The sequence below is a fragment of the Drosophila sechellia genome, chromosome 2R (assembly GCF_004382195.2).
Source record: "Drosophila sechellia strain sech25 chromosome 2R, ASM438219v1, whole genome shotgun sequence".
In the NCBI taxonomy this organism is placed as follows: Eukaryota; Metazoa; Arthropoda; class Insecta; order Diptera; family Drosophilidae; genus Drosophila; species Drosophila sechellia.
In genome coordinates, this window is record NC_045950.1 from 20,790,252 (window position 1) to 20,807,280 (window position 17,029).

Consider the following 17,029-nt stretch of genomic DNA (forward strand, 5'->3'; position numbering starts at 1 on the left):
GAGATCATAAAAATTCATATTTTTTCTCTCGTTTTATTTTACTTTCGTGTTTTTTTCTCTGTTTCGTTGGCTGCGTATGGGGCAAGCCGTGCTGCAGGAACTCAGCTTTAGCGGGCGTTTTCAGAGCCGGTCATAATATTTAACTCACCGCTCCCTCCCGAGGGTTGCTTTTGCTTTTCATTAGGTCTTGCTCCGTCCTCCGCCATGTTGCCAGTTTCCAGTGGCAGGAGCAAGGAGCAGGGAGCAGGGAGCTGGAGCGGGGACATCCACCATCTTGCCTTGGCTCATTTGGTTCGATATTGCTCATTTCTTCCCCGGCCTCCAGATTAATGGGTGCGATAAGGTCGGCGTCCGCCAGTAGGTGTAGCCCAGGCCAGGCTAAGGCCCAAGACCCAGACCCATTGCCATACCCATACCCAGGAGGCTTCGGATCCAGCCTTCCGCCAACCCAATATGGTAGCCAGCGCACATCGATCCCGCATGCCAAGTTGGGTTTCCCTTCTGCGCCTCGGAATGAGCTGCTTTAGCCAAAACGAACCCAAAGGCACTGCCATTCCGTCCTGCCAATTTCTTCTCTTCTTGTTTTCCCATTGACTTTGACTCTGGGCACGAAGTTCTTATCCGCCGACAGAGATCTCCAGCCAATCCCGCCCCGAATTATGACTCACAACAAGGCTGAACTTTGGCTATTTACCTGCTGATGGAGGCTGGAAAGCTTTAGCAGGATATGTTGAATCGCACTTTTTATTAAAAAATTGTTGATATTAGTGGTTCCTGTTCCGTAGTATCTTCAGTGTCATTTAACAATAACAAATAAGAAATACTGCCGTCGTAAGATACTTTCCCAAACCCCTCAAATCTATAAAATAAAGTATAAGTTTCCCCATATTTATACCTATTTATTGCCTACTCAAAACTAGACTACACAAACTTAACCCTCAATATGTGTTTTTGTGATCTCCACAAGGTCTACCCTGAAGATCTCTGCGATGTTGACCCAGTACCAGTCTAGATATTCTGCGTCATGTGAAGTGACCGTGAAAGTCAATCAGCACACCTTGTTTGCACAGCTGAAACTCCGAGCCAGCTGATAGTAGTTCCTTCGCTGATAAAAGCACATATCTCAATCACTGGCCCACTCAGTTGCCACCATCATGTGGCGCCCTCTGTTTCTTCTCCAGCTAACCCAGCTCTTCCTTGGCCTGGCCAGCGGCCAGATCCAGCCCAGAATAGTGGGCGGCACCACCACCACGCTCTCCGCCGTGGGTGGCTTCGTGGTGAACCTGCGCTACGACGGAACCTTTTACTGCGGCGGCTCCCTCGTGACCAGCAGGCACGTGGTCACGGCGGCCCACTGCCTCAAAGGCTACCAGGCGGGCCGCATAACCGTCCAGGGCGGAGTGAGCCAGCTCAGCCAGTCGGGCGTCGTGAGACGCGTGGCCAGGTACTTCATTCCAAAGGGCTTCAGCAGCTCCAGCCTCAACTGGGACGTGGGCGTCATCCGGCTGCAGAGTGCCTTGACTGGCAGTGGCATCACCACCATTCCCCTCTGCCAGGTGCAGTGGAACCCCGGCGACTACATGCGCGTCTCCGGCTGGGGTACTACTCGCTCCGGCAACTCCAGCCCCTCCAACCAGCTGCGCACGGTGCGCATCCAGCTGATTCGCAAGAAGGTGTGCCAGAGGGCCTACCAGGGAAGGGACACGCTCACCGCCTCCACCTTCTGCGCCCGCACTGGCGGCAAAGACAGCTGCTCCGGCGACTCGGGCGGGGGGGTGATCTTCAAGAACCAGCTCTGCGGCATCGTCTCCTGGGGACATGGCTGCGCCAACGCCCAGTATCCCGGCGTCTACACCAGCGTCCATCGGGTCCGCGGCTTCATCCTCCGCTCCATCAAGAAGTGAGGAGTGGGCAGTTGGTGGAGCGCCGGAAGCCACAGCTATTAATAGTTAGTTAAAATATTAATTAAAAATCGTTAGTGCAAGTGCTGCCTCGCCTGTCGTCAGGAAGTCCTCGGACCGGATGGGCAACTGAAGATTGGCGATGGGCCAATGAAGATATCATCCATCTGCTTTGTGGCCTTGCCGCATGTAAATTAGTAGGCAATGCACAGTGATTGAAGACCATGCGAAAATGTTGATACGTATGCTTAGATACTTCTGTTTTCAATATGGAATATTCGAGGAAAATTCTAACATCAAATAACATATGTATAAGATAAAATGTTTATAGTTCGCTACCAAAAAACTCAAAATAATACTGTACAAACAACAACAAGCTGAAATATAAATAGGTGGTAGAATGAGCCTTTTAAGAATTCAAAGTATAGCAGCAAGAATATGAAAAATGGAACCTCTATCCAAGGTGGCTAGGTGCCCTGGAAGAGGGCCAAGGGCCTCATCCCGATCGATGAGTGGCCACTTCCGAGTGTTGACTTTGTTGTCGCGCGCTAATTTCCATCGATTGCTACCTTGATTTGCATTGATTGGGCCCTGGCCAAGAGGATGGAAGGTTCCTGCGCTGCAGCGGAAGGAAGCGCTGAGTGGGCAAGTGCTGACCACCATCGGAGCACGGGTCAGTGCCAGCCAGCTAGCTTTCATATCCCGTCCGCCGCTGATTGCGTCCAATTTCATCTAAATTAAGTGCAGTTAAAGCGCCACTTAACACGTGCTGTGCTGTGGAGCTGGGACGCCTGCCAGCGATCTGGTGACAAGCGGCAGATCGAGCGGATCGAGCTCATTTGTGTAATTGCGAGGTGACGGTGACCCGCTCGCCGCAATGAGTGCGTTTAGATAAAACCATAATTAATCGCTCTAATGTGGCCGGCAACTGCGATTTCCATAACGGTGGTGCACCGCAAGCGGGCTAATCAATGGGTGATTGCAGCCATTCAAAGTGCATTTCTTGCGTTTAATGAGCTCCCGTTTGATTGAGCACTTAATGGGATCGGAATTAATGCTGCCCCATGGAAGACACCACCTGCAAGCGGGTCACCTTTCGCAGGAGGCCGTAAGGCCAGGTCAAAAGCCGAGTGTGATTCGATTCAATTTGTGCTAAGTGGTTCCGAAAATAAAATTGTAATTGCGGCGAAAAGCTTTCTCATCCAGGCCCACATCAACATTCGAATCTATCGACAGATTGACAGCCACAAATACACGAATTAGCCAAGGCCTGAATGGCTGTGAATGGGCCAGAATAGGTGGAAACGAGCCAAGTTCCACGGCTAATCAGCTGGCCAAATTATTATTATTAAACTCGTTCGCTCATGCCGGCCAATTAGCATTCTGACGGCTTCTACTGTTCGACTGCTGGCCAAAGCCAAAGCCACAGCCAGAACCAATAAAAGATTGAACAAAACTTTTGCCGTGGCACATCGACAATTGAAGTGCAATTAGCTGCAGCCAGGTGGGGCAGGTGGGGCAGTCGCCGCGCTGCGGTTGCTTATTAGTTTATTACATCAACAGCAAATCTCAACAAACGCTAATTAAGACACAAATAATCGAACGTGCCAACACTGAAAGCCAATAACAAGCCAAACTGTATGCCCAGGGGTAGGTCCCCGATCCGAGGGTTTCGATATGGCCAAGTTGCCCATGGGGTGGTTGTCGCCGGCGGTTGCTTATGGTCGTAGGGGGCGGATTCGGCCGCCCAATAAAGTTGTCCTGGCCAAAGGACACTCCGGCAACTCAACAAAGAACCATGCAAGCGCCTGGAGTTTGATCGGTGGTGACAACTTGGCTTTAACCAGACCATAAATGGTCAAAATATATCGCACTATATATGAAAATGTGCAAATATAAGTAAGATTCGTCTATTTCCCTTGACTTTAATTGCACAGCTTAGTATCCGAAATGCTCATATTCTTGTTAAGGCCTAGAAATTCTACCACAGTTTGTGATTCCTAATAGTTACAGATCCAATAAAATTTGGTCTGCCCAACTATCGACCCTTAGTTCAGCCAGCACTGCCGTCGTAGCTCCTGAGTTTTGGCCTCTTTTGGGCTTGCGTGAGTAGTCGGTGTGGAAGTAGTCGGGATTCGAAATGGAAGTGGTTTTGGAGTTGGGCCACCCACGGCCTGCGGTATTTGAACGACACGCCCAAGTTGTCCAACCTGCATTGGCAAAGGGCCAACTAAAACATGGACGTGGACAACCCAAGGGGCGCCGCGGGAGGGGGCTTGCTGTACAGGCTAACCCTCGGAGGGAAAACCAACCACCGCGCAGCGAGCGACCGCAGCCGCAACCTCTAAAAAGTAAACAGCGCGAGCAGGATGGAGTGGAGAAGGAGTGGGAGTGGGAGCGGGGTTGGGGGTCAGGGGTCACAAAGGTAAGGGGTGGCTGTTGTAATTCCTGCGCCGGTGTGCGTGTGAGTGTCGCTGCGGCAATGGCGCGCAATGGCTTGAAAACGTAACCGCAAATGTGGCGGCGGTGGAAGCAGGAGCTGTTTTCCGGGAGCGGGAACAGGAGCGGTGACAGGAACAGGCGTTTGTTCATGTAGTCCGGCTGTCTCTGCGCCTGTGTGTGTGTGTATGTGTGTGTGTAGGTGTCCTGACAAAGGGGACCTTCGCAGGGGAGGGGCTGCTGAATCTTTTGCCGTTCTTCGGGGACCTCCGCCAGGACGGAAGTGAATGGCACATTATGTTGCCGCTGCTTGACGTGGTCGTGTTGTTGGACTGCTGTCGTCATCCGGCCGGGGTCGAAAGCCCTGTTGCGGGGTGGTAATTGGATGGGCAGACCCGGGAGGACGTTCTCCGACTGTGTGTATGCTTGCCATTATGTACTTGTACGCATTAGAGCGACATAATGCTGCCCTCCTCTGGCCGGCCATCCAAACTGTGTAAGACCAAGTCGAGGTGCTCCTGCCTCAGCTCAATTGCGGTTAAAGTTTCTTCCAGGCTCCCGAAGGATGTAAACTCTGCTTTTTTGAAGCGGCGTTTCCACAGATGACAGGACGCAGACCCACTTGGGGTCGAAGTGGGCGTGGGAGGAGGAACGGGAATGGGAATGGGAATGGGACAGACGGCAACATTGTCATCATCAAAATCCCATTAGCAACGTATTCAAATGCGTTCGAGTGTAAAACAAGCCACATTCAATGCACGCACACCACACACACACGGAGTAGAGTTCGAAGTTCGACTCATTCATTTGCCGAGGCGACATTACGCATCCGTTTGTCCGATTCCCTCCTCCCTCGACCCGTCATCATCCCTCATCCACCGGGCATCCCTCCAATTTGCATGGATTCTCGGGTGAAGCGAGATCCTTTAAAATCAATGGCAATGCTAGCCTACTTATAGGCCCGGCTCACAGCCACCCGACGCCGGACGAACCCTTTGCCAGCCGCTCCTGTGGAGTCAATCATCCAATCCGTCCGTTGATTCCAATTACAAATCCAAATTTCGACCCGCCGCCCCCTCGGAAAATGTGGAGCACTCAAATTAGCATTTGGCTTGGAGGTGGAGCCCGTATCTTGTACACATATGTGTGCGGACACTCGGCCCATGTGCCCAATATTTTTACCATTTCCATGCATGATTTGTAGTGGGCTGTCCACTGGACTCTCTAATTTGTAAATTTGGTTATTGTGCCGGCCAAATGCGATGATTAGCTATCGAGTTTCGGGAGGTGCTCGCAGTTGGTTAGATAAGCATGGGCAGAGCATCTGCACAGGTAATGGGTTTATCAGCTGCAGTGTGTGAATTCAATGTATTTTCCCACTGCTCATATAAGTTTATGTTGCGTTGCAAAGAAAGTACTCAATATTATTTCAAATGTACATCTGGGTCAAGGGAATCAATGAATCAACCTTTCAGATGGAATGGAAAAACTAACAAAACCCATAGTTATTAATAAAAGGAATTTAATATAAATCTTAAGTAAAAATACTCAATACTCAAACGCATTCGATTCGCTCACATCAAACATTAAAATCAAAACATTAAATGAGATACAATCGGAATTCGAGGAAAACGGCCTAGGTAAGCGTATCGAGTAACATATGATTTTGAGATTATCTCTCTAATAATAACAATATTCATTCTGTAATGAAACTCATGGTATGTACATCTGAAATCCATCTCCCCTGAACAATGTAATCATCGTCGTGCAAACGTAGCGAGTGAGCGAATCAATTGAATGGATTGCTTAACGATCCCATTGATGAAGCTGTGTGTGTCAAGAAGACGCGTTATCGCGGCGACATCCAGCCAGCGACCCTGAAAAGCTGAACAGCTTTAAAGCGAATTAGCAGACCGCACGCGTCCGCCCACCCACCGCATCCACACTAACACCCAGCCACCCAACACCCACCCAAGTCGAATCCACTGACGAGCAATTGTTGATTGCAGGGTCACAGGAGCAGCGTCATCGGGCAAAGAGCGGAATCAGCAGGAGCATATGCCGAAGGTCCTTGGGCGGAGTTCCTGCCATCCCGCTCGCTCCCGTGGCCGCGGCCCTGCTCCTGGGGTGGCCCGCCTATCGCCGCGCTGCTCGCTCCCGCGGCGAGTGGCATATGCGTGCGATTTTGATTTTTATTTGATTTGATTGCGGCGTCAACTTAATTAAGCGACCAACTACCAACAATGGCCAGCAAATTGAAACAGCAGTCGGGCATTTGAAGTTCAGTTCCTCGTCTGCCCAAAGGTTGTTGGGCTGCGGGGTTGAGGAGATGGGAGGGGTTGCTGCCCTGGCAAGACATTTGTAATTCCTTTTATTCCGCTGCCGCCAGAAGTCATTGAAACGTGTAATCTGCAGCACGTGCGCACCGCGGCAGGATGAGTCCTGGCTGATTTTCAAGTTAGTCCGACGGTGCGACTTTAAAGGATGCCCGAATAACTCACGGCATCCTGCGGGGCGGAGGTGCAATTAGTTGGCGGCACAGGTTGCCTCCTACCGGATGAGCGGACAAGGACGAGGATGCGCGCCAGGACGAGCGGATGAGCAGGAACTCGGCTGCCACCGACGTGGCCGCCGCCTCCGTGTAATTAGTGTCAGTTGCGAAGTCACATTTGGCTGCCCTTTGCAGTTGTAGTTGTAGACCACTGGTGGTGCTGCACTCGGCCACGCCCCCGAAGGCCGACTGGACGCTCCTGCCCAAGATGGACGATGTGCCGCAGGACCTGCCCCCGCCACTTCCTTTCCCGTCCCTGCTCATTCATGCATCCGTCAGATAATTATTATAATTACCTGCGTGAGTGTAGGTTTCCATAGACCAAAAAGGAAAAAAACACAATATTTTAAAATAAAAATCCCGCAGCAGCAGGCCACAGTGGCAGTCGATCGTGGAAATCGAAGGAATTTATTCCAAATTTAGTGATATTAATTAATTGTACAACTAAGGTATATCTTATAGATAAGGCAATAACCTAACAGTCTGTATTTCGATATCACTTGATACAACCAAATATATTATGAATATGATTAAGAATAATAATAAGCACTTTACATCATCATTATTTTATTATCTCAATGATTGAAATTCTTCTTTTGTGTTCAGGAATCCCCCCTTGTTGTTCAATCAAGCGATTATTCACTCAAATAACTTGCCAAATGCAAGTCAATGCAATCTTAAGTAGGCATCTTTGCCCGACTGAATCTCCTCCCGATCCGAGCAGATTTTATCTAGCTTCTGACCACTGTGCCTGGCGGCAACTAACAAAGGTCCAGTACCAAGGACCCGTTTCTGTGTCATTGTCTCGGGTCCTGCTCGTCCTTCTCCTTCTCCTTCCTCTCCTTCCTCCCGCTCCCTCTAATCATCCTCCTATTGTCGGCTGCCTGCGTGCACTTGGCACTTGGGCAGGCCTTCGTGTGTGTGTGTGTGTGTGGGAGTGCGTGTCTATAATTATCCGCCGCTAATAATATTCAAATAGCTCCTAAACATATCCGCTGCGATATCGAGCGGGCTTACTGGCTAAGCGCAGCCATTGTATCTAATTGCGGAGGCCGAAAAAGATAAAACGGATCGGGAGAGAGGAACTCGGTCAGAACCCAGATGCAGTTGGCCGATAGGCAGTGGACCCTGGAGACCTGAATCCGAAGGCCCTATCGATACAGTGGCTGTCGCCAAAAAGGTTAATAAACCACGAGGAAAACTTCTCGGCCGCTTGGTCAGCAGTTCGTCAGGCCAAATAACTGGCCAGGAACTGGGAACTTAGCCAAGGAACCGAGGAACCGCGGAGGCACGAGAAATTCTTTTCGTGCCGCGGCATTGAGAAACGCCAGCGGGAATCCTCCGCGTTCGCATTCGCATTCGCGGCTTTGATGTGCTGCCGCCGGTCCAGAGATGAGATGTCAACGTGGTCAGTGGCCAGCCGAGTGGCCCGAAATTATTTTATTTTCCCCTGCAGCTCGCCCCGCTGCTTTCTGTTCTCTGTTTTCCCTCGCTGCAACTGAAAGTTTGCATTCCACTTGTTTGTTGTTAACAAAACGCCGTCCGCGGCCACAAAGGAAATTCTCACCATTCCCCTCGGCAGCGACGTTTGATTGGGATTTGATGTTGAAGTTGAAGTTGAGCGGCAGCTGGAGAAGAAGCCGAGAACTGGTTGCCACTGCCCAGGCAGTCCACTCCCGTGAATGGCTGGAGGATCAGCCCGGAGGAAGAGCTCTGAATGAATGCTGGCTAAATAGCTTTCGACAGGCGTGAGTACATGCGGTGGAGCCGCCAGAACACGACCGATCATCACATCCCATCTCATCCCATTGCTGCGACGCGGATTGGCTTTCAGCCGGCATTGTGACACCATTGACGGCCCAGTGCCGAACTCCCGCTCCTACTTGCCGGCACTCATAAAAATGAAACAATTACACTACGAAACTTGCAGTGAATGAATATTTAATATAATACTATTAATGTCACAAGTGCTCAATTCATGTTCCTTTTTATTTTTAAATAGTTTTGAATATCACCTTAGCTCCGACCTTAACTCCAAGATGTATATTAAAGCTGCCGAGGGAATTAGGTTTAAAAGAAGTTTCGGGGGAATTCCCATGAACAATTACCAAATTTCCGGATTAATTTGTTACGAGTGTAGTTGCAACTTCGATTGGCGTTGCAATTGACTCCAACGCTGACGCGTCGGCATTGCAGCACGTTCCTTGAGGAGGAGGATACGGGGAGTCTAGTCCAGGGAACGCACAAAGCCAGTTGTAACCGTACTCTTCCTTTGTTCCGCCGGCGGGAACATTTGAAAAATGTCACATAGTTCGGCGACTGAAAGAGGAAGATGCCAGCGGAGCAGGAGCTGGAGGAGGAGGAGCCCCATTCCGCCCAGCGCCGGCTAATGACTCTGTTGTTGCACCAACACCTGACCAAGCCCAGGTGACTTATCCTCCTGACTGACTGGCCGGCTATCTTGTTCGCACGCCAAAAGCAGCGACTGCAGGCATCAATTAAAGCGCGTAATTAATTTATTAGGCACTGAAAGTGTCGCTAGTTGACCAATTGACAGGCTATTGAGGTGCTCGAGGGCATATTAAGGTAGCTGGCAGTGGAGTCACATGGTGTCGTATGCGATGGGAATGACTTAAGCTTCAGTGGTTTTTTATAGTTTGTGACCAATAAAAAGGGGACTTTACAAATTAAAGTCCTGCTTGAGTGCGTGTTACCCGTTTCTAACCGGTTCACTGCTTCGCCTGCTTTGGCACTGCTTGCACCCTGCTTGCGCACTACATGGGCGCCAACTTCAAATTTAAGGCCATCCCGATAAACGCGTTTTTATCCGTGGTGTCACAGTTAATGTACACGATTCCCTATTTTTCAATACGAATATTCGCTTTTGTAACCTAAATTTTACTAGAGAATTCATACTTTGGTATCACGCCATGACATTCGCCATGGCTTCATTACTTTTTCACCGATTTCGGCCATTAAATTTAAGGGCCAAAACCTTTCAAGCTAATAATATCGGAGATGCATCGAAGCGGAATTGAATATCAAACGACGTCGCTTCCTAGAATAAAAACTAAAGACAGTACCGGGTATTTCCCAGAAATGGTGGGGGAATCGCAGCACGCTGCACATGACTTTTATTATGAAAATTATCCATAAGCAATGCGGACTGGGCAATGCAAATTGCCATAATTGGGCGTCAATATTTGAACAAGTTTATGACTTCCCCGCATTATGAAATCCTTCAAGGGGCTGGAAGAGAAACGGGCATGGTGGGAGATGTCAGGCACACACAATTCCGTTAATAATTCAAGCAAATTGAATTCGAATGGACTACGCACTGTCGCGTCACGGGAAATGCGGCAGCAGGTCGCAGATCCCTGCCGTCGTTATGTCAAGTCACCTGAATTATTCAGAATCCCGCAGAGCGGGGACACCTGTCCAGCGTTCGTCCAAGTATGGCCAGAGTAATTATAGCCACGACTGCCCGAATCCGTATCCATATGCATATCCATATGCATATGCATATAGTCGGCGATCCGAACCAAGTCAAGGCAATTTACTAAATCGTTGTCAGCGAAATTTTGTTGACATTCTAATGAGCCAAAGAACCGATTGGATTCGATTCGATTCGCTGATGGCTTCGCTGTGACAGTTTGTACCGCAATAATTTCAGCAATTTCGTGGCCCGACTTGGGACCGTGGCTCCGGGATGCGTATGCTAAGGCTAACCATGAAATGATTGCGCCAAATCGACGCAAACCAGAAACCCGAAGAGCGTAAAGCGATCTTCCAGTTCACAACCACGACCACAGCCCACAGCCCACTTTGCGGGAAAGGCAAAAACCCGGCCAGAATCCAAATCACATTGGCCACTCCACTTAAGTGTAATCAGAGTCGCAGGTCGATGCCGAAGTCGAACTCGAGTGGAAATGGAAGTGGAAGTCGGAGCCGGAGTCGGAGTCCCGAGGAGGAGGAGTGTGGCACACTCCAAGCGCAACAATTGCAGCTCATTACGATCGTCATCGTCCTCAGAGCATTATCATTATATCTTATTCGATCTTAAGCGGTTTGCAACAGGAGTTGGAGGGAGGGAGTTCCAACTGGACACACGACAGGAACGAGTCCTCAATTTCGGCCTCAGCCGAAATTTGTAGCACCAATAGAGCGTGGTGGCAAAAGGGGAAAGGGAGAGACACCTAAATTGCTCTTGGCCCGGTCGGCGGACCACCTCAATTGGCACTCGGCGCCAAATTTGATTCGGATTTCACTTTCCTCCCAATTGCCGTCAATTTCGTAGGCTCATTTCGAAGGGGATCGCCCGATGGGTGAGTCAGGGGCGCCTGCAGAGCTGGCCGAGAGCAATCCGGAGTCTGCGTGGGCTGGGATACTCTTACTTTCCGAGCGAGCGGACCTAATTGAGTCATTAGCTTGGGGTGACCTACGCGCACTCCATTTGCTACGCCCACAACAGCCGGGTGTGCGGCTCCACATCCATTTATCCCGTCGCCACCTGCAGCTTCGCAAGTCAACACCTCGTGGAGATCAGGCAGGCGCAGCCAAATGATTCTGCACATCAATTTCTCACGCACTAAGTGAGCCACTTAGCACACATCAAAAATCAATAATCGATTAAATAATTAGAAAATTGTGAAAATTACTGTAATTTTGAAATCAATTCGATGCATGCGACCACGGCGACCGTCGATCGCCTCGTCGGGTGTCAAACAACAGTCTCGTCTCGGCCGGAGCATAAATAATCACATTATAATAAAATAATGCAATGCCCTCGAAGAGAGGACCGCTCCAGCTCCAGCTCCCTACCCCCAGATATATCCCAGATTCCAGATTCAATTTAAATGGAAAACACTTTCCTACGGACCAAGTCGCTCCAATTAATATTCGCGGCGTGCCGCGATCACCGCGAGCTGATAAAGTGCGGCTCATATATTTTGTCATAAATTTCAAACGCGCTCGACAGCTGCTCGAGTCATCAATCAGCCCCAGTCCAAGCTGAGGTCCAGGTCCAGGTCCACTCCAGATTCGATCCGATCGCAGCCGGAGCACGTGGAGCGTGCGGACTTTGGCAAACACTCGATTAAAATCAACTTCAATTTGTAATAAATCAAAAGTCCTATCAAAAGAGTATCCGCGGAATATCACGAGGCGATCGGGGCACCCAAAAGGGCTGGGCTGCGGAGGAGGTTTGCCCCGGACCAATGAAGAAATTTTGGCCGGCCATGTGGCTCCTCATCCCGGTTAGGCCCGGATGATGAATGGTTATTGATTCGAAGGAATCGCGACCGCCCCCTTTCGGTTCCCCAGTGTCCCATCGTCGTAAGTAGTTCGACGGATTGTAGGAATATCGGCGATTGTAGGTGGGCCAATCCACAGATGTCCAGCATTCTGCAGCTTTTAATATATAACTACGTGCAGCCCAAACATTACATTTTCAGTTTCTTGGCATGCAAATTACATATCAGTTGGTTGTAAAGTTGTAAAATCCTTAGAAAGCGAATCGAAATCTCTTTTGGCCACATGGGAAAGCCAACACATTGAAGTCATAAGGGTGCCAAGTAATTGCTCATGCTGCAGAATAAAATAATTGAATAGTAAGTGAGTATCCCTAATTATGACATGTGTAATGAACCAAAGACGCCCCGGGTTCTGTCATTTCATGAGTGGAAGCGGTACTGGCCTATGATTATGGCAACTTTACTCTACGGGGCTCTAGGAATTAAGTCTAGAATCGAAACTGAAACTGAGAACTGCGAACTGCGAACTGAAACCGAAACCTGTCGTGGCGAACAACTCATCAAACAGACACTCAATAAAAATGTCAGAAGCGCTTATTGTTATTGTTATTATCTGTTGCCTTTGCAACTATAGGCGACTATATATATATATATTCGAGTTCATGTATCCAGATACGCGTATGCAATGGCTTTTATCGCCGCAGTGTCCGCGTTGATTTGCGGACTGACTCGATCGTGTTCGTGTCGGGAGTTGCATTCATATTCACATGAGTCATGGGCTGCGGCTTGTCGAGATGTCGTGAGCTGCTTTTATTTTGCTTTGCATTCGCCAAAGGAGCTCGTGTGGTGTGCTATGTGGCAGTTGGTTATCTTGGCACGAAACGTGGCTGCGACTCTGGGCTGTCGAATGCCAATTGCAATGTGAAATGTTGCCTTACAAAATGCCGCGCGTCAATATGCAAAATACATGCCACGAGAATCAACGGCGAATGGCGACGGCAACTTCCACAAAGCCAAATTGAATCGCAACCCCAGGGCAGCGGCTGTAGATGTGACTATGGATGTGGATGTGGTTGTGCATGCGGCTGTGGACGTGGCTAGTACGGTCGATGGGAGGAAACGAGACCGCCAAGCCACCGAACGAGCCAAAGAATTCTCTAGCCTTAGCTGGCAAGCTAACCGAAAGTGAAAAATAAAGTAGGGGGAGTTCCTCGGAAAAGCGGGTGGACTGATTTGGCTGGGGTAGAGCGGAAAATGCGGCACGATTCCGTGTGATTTCTTTCCTTGAGCGATTGCGGCCATCGAATGGCAACGTCATCTCAGCAGCTCTTAACCCTCTGAAGGCAAGCGCCATAAGACAAGTAAGTCATCCAGGACGGCCTAAGTATTCCTTTACTAATGTTGCGAGAACTCTATCTTGGAAAACGCAGAAGAATTCGCGGGCTTAGGCAATATGCAACATTCGCTTACTAAATTCTCACATTTTAGTAGAGCAGTCCCAGAACTATGAGCTCAGTGGGTTAAGGTTTCCCCACGGCGATTTTCGCTGAATTTTCCAACACCCCGTGGATCATGATTCGCCGCTTAACGCCAAGTCGCCGAAAATATCAGCAACACAAATCGATCCCCGTAATTAGCCGACCCATGCAAAGCCACTTCGATTGCCTCGAATGGAAATGGGAATGGGAATGGAACTGCCGCAGATCGCATCGCACTGGATCGGATTGGATCGGCGGAGTTGTGTCGTGATGTGATTTACTTCGTGCCCGAGCCCAAATCCAAATGCAAGACCCCGGAGAGGCGGGGCGGCCTCCTAGGACTGCGCACGCAGGATGGCGGATTGGCCGTGCCATGCCCAAATTAAAGTGTCTGCAGACCGCAAAACGTCCGTCAAAGCCGCTGGAAGGGCGGCAAGAGCCGAAAGAGCCAGAAGAGCGGCAACAGGGCCGCAAAAATAAGCCAATAAAATTGTCATGCATTGACAAATAACATGGCCAGCCAGCCGGGCTTAGAAAACTAGAGTCGCAGTCGCAGTCGAAGTCGAAGTCGGAGTCGGAGTCGGAGTCGGATGTTCTCGGTGCCCAAGACCAAACGAAGTCAAGGGGAAAAATGGCGTTTGCCGCAGACAAAGGCAGAAACTTTAAAACGTTTTTCTCCTCGGGCTCCCCTGCCGCTCACCCACCTCCACCTCTTGGCCCAAAGCGTCTCGGTCTTGGCCTGAACCCGGGCTGCAATGCGGCTCCCACGCCTTCAAAATACTATATGTTAACAAACACGCTGCCAAGTGGCTGACAGCTCGCCGGAGCGGGGGGATAGCAGATACCCAGATACGATGCGATGCCAGGTTTGGGGAGCACCATACCACCAGGTTTCTTGTGAAAACACCAACTGCAGCGGAGACGAGCCAAGATGGAGGAGAGTCCCACTGCTCTGCGGCTCGCCGTTCGAGGGCTGCCCCCGCAAAACGCCAGCCCAGCCATCCAAGCCATCCAAGCCATCCAAGCCAACCAAGCCGTCTCGGCCAGCCAAGCCAACCAAGGCGCGCATAATAACCCGGCCAAAACGTGCGCAGATTTCCAGCAGACGATAAAGCACAACGAGGGGCAGGCACTGCCAGAAAGTAGAAAATGAGATGAAAAATAAGGACAGGACCAGATCGCATCCATGGCTGCCTCGGCTGGAGCTTGGGCCTCGATTTTGGCATGGGTCCATGGCTTTGGCGGCCATTTTATTCATCCGCTTTTTTCTGTTCTTCATTTCTTTTTCGACTGTGGCCCTCGACCAAGTCTCTGGATCTTTGGCTTTGTGCAGCTGCAGCGACTGTGAATCCACTCGCATGCAAAGCAACAGCAGCCCGGCCAATTTGGAGTTTTCAAGAACACACAGACAGATAGACAGACACATGGACCAAGACAGACAGGCAGACATAGTATCTTAGTATCTGTCAGATGGATGTGCCGCATCTGCTTCTCTGCTTTCCTGCTTCCCTCGCATCGATCAATGTTTGTCTTGAAGTCGCTGGAGACTCCTCCTGCTCCGCCTCCTCCTCCTCGTTTAAGATTGAGGGACACCAACACCTTTCGACTTCTCAGCTTGAACTTTGACTGGCCGAGTGTGTCAGTTCCCAGAGGGGTCGTAGTGGCTCCCCACAGAAAAGTCTGATGGTAAAATCAGTTTTTAAATTCCGATATGGTCAGTTCCTCATTTTGTAAGAATTTCTTAAATCTATAAATGTTTCGCCTTTCCAATGCTCCGTTCGACTTTTGTTTCTCTTGATGTCAATTTTCTAAACCGCAGCTTTGGGTCAGCGAGGCAAACCTGTCTTAGCTGAGGAAGTAATCTCCTCCATTTGAACTTTATGAAGCACACGTGCTACAATTCAATCCGTGCGTCTCAATCACTGCAATCAACGCCACTCGCCGCTGTTGGCCAAAGTATCTCGAAGATGCGTAGCAGCTGGCAAATCACAAGCCGCCTAATGGTAATGTCATCCGAGGCGTTCACAGTTGCTGTCCTGCTGCCTTTGATGTCTTTGAAGCTGGAGGAGATGGGGCCCTTGGGGCCCTGCAACTGCCACAGCTACTGCAACTGGAAGTGCAACCATTAGCAGGGTCCGCACCTATTACTTAATGGGCGAGGAGCACGTATCCTGGACTCGGGGATGGGCCATGGGCCGCGCCTTTTGGCCACATGCGAAATGCGTGTAATTAGCCGGAGCATTTCAAATTGCAAAGTGCAACGCGGCAGCCAGATTGCATTCGCTCGTATAATTTCCGCTGCGCGGTCTAGTGTGTGGTGCACTTTAGCTTAAGTTTCAGCTTTTTGCATCTAATGATCGGTCTGGTCTCTCGGATCGGTGTCTCTAATGCACACAGTCTGGAAACTAGTTGGCCGATACATCAATTAAATTTGCATTTTAATTTGACGTTTCGTTTTGTTTGGCTCGGCGGGGCTTGTGATTTATATGGGAGCGGGACTGGAGCAAAAAGCGGTTGATCTTGTCGATATCAGTATCTGTATCTGTATCTGACCAGCCCGTCCAGCAAGAAAATCACTTTTATTCCACGGGGCAGCTGCAATGCCATGAGCTGTCAGCATTTCCGCCCGTCCTCGGAGTGCGAAATCCAAAACTAGTAAATTCGGGGCGGAATGGCGCCCGCCATCTAACATTTTGGACTGGGGTACGGGTTTAGGCACCCGGAGTGCGCGGATGGGGAAGTCGCGCCTGGTTTGGGGTCACAGACGCATGCAATTTCAGCCAGAGCGGCGTAAATTGTTGCATGTTAAAAGGAAGTTAGCCCACAGCCCATAAACATTTGCTCGGGCTAAACAAAAACAGAAAAATTCCAAGCTGCTGAAACCGCAAAATGAAGGCGCGCAAAGACGTTTACATAACGGGTGCGCTGGGTTAGCTGGGCACCCCAACCAAGCCATCCACCCCCCAAAATCGCCACCAAAACAGCAGTCGGCCATCCGTCCAACGGAGCACACAGTCAGTCAACCGCAGACAGGTCCCGAAAACGCCAAACACCAAACACCGCCCACGACCACGACCACGACACCACCAGAGATGAGCACGTGGGACTACCAAAGAAATGGGAGCTCCGAAGTTCGAAAATGATGAAAGTACCTAACTATTTAAATCGAATTGAACTGCAAGAAGTGTCGGGCAGCAAATATTATTTATCAAATCACGAATAAAGTGGTAGGATCTACTTAACCGAGTTTCCCTGAGCTACCATGAAAACAAATTTTCGAAACCAATCTAATCCAGCTTATACCTCCAGAAGTCAGTCCTCATCACTGGCGGGCCAACTTTAACCTCGTCTCGCCGATCGCAAGGGGCATGCATCTTTGTCAAAATGCAAGGCGCGAATTGTAAATTT

The 17,029-nt window shown here is 49.9% G+C and overlaps 1 protein-coding gene and 1 long non-coding RNA gene across 2 annotated transcripts; one reads left to right on the plus strand and one right to left on the minus strand.

Moving 5' to 3' along the window:
* Positions 1-1,139: 1,139 nt before the first annotated feature.
* LOC6618890 (seminase) lies at positions 1,140-2,305 on the plus strand. Its single transcript, XM_002043102.2, has one exon. It carries the CDS (start codon positions 1,155-1,157, stop codon positions 1,902-1,904), a length of 750 nt encoding a protein of 249 aa, XP_002043138.1. The 5' UTR covers positions 1,140-1,154; the 3' UTR covers positions 1,905-2,305.
* A 6,510-nt stretch (positions 2,306-8,815) lies between these two features.
* Positions 8,816-9,962, minus strand: LOC116800442. The gene is made up of 2 exons (XR_004361392.1): positions 9,000-9,962; positions 8,816-8,943 (listed from the first exon to the last, which is right to left on the minus strand). It is a non-coding gene; the product is annotated as an uncharacterized LOC116800442 (long non-coding RNA).
* Between the last annotated feature and the right edge of the window lie 7,067 nt (positions 9,963-17,029).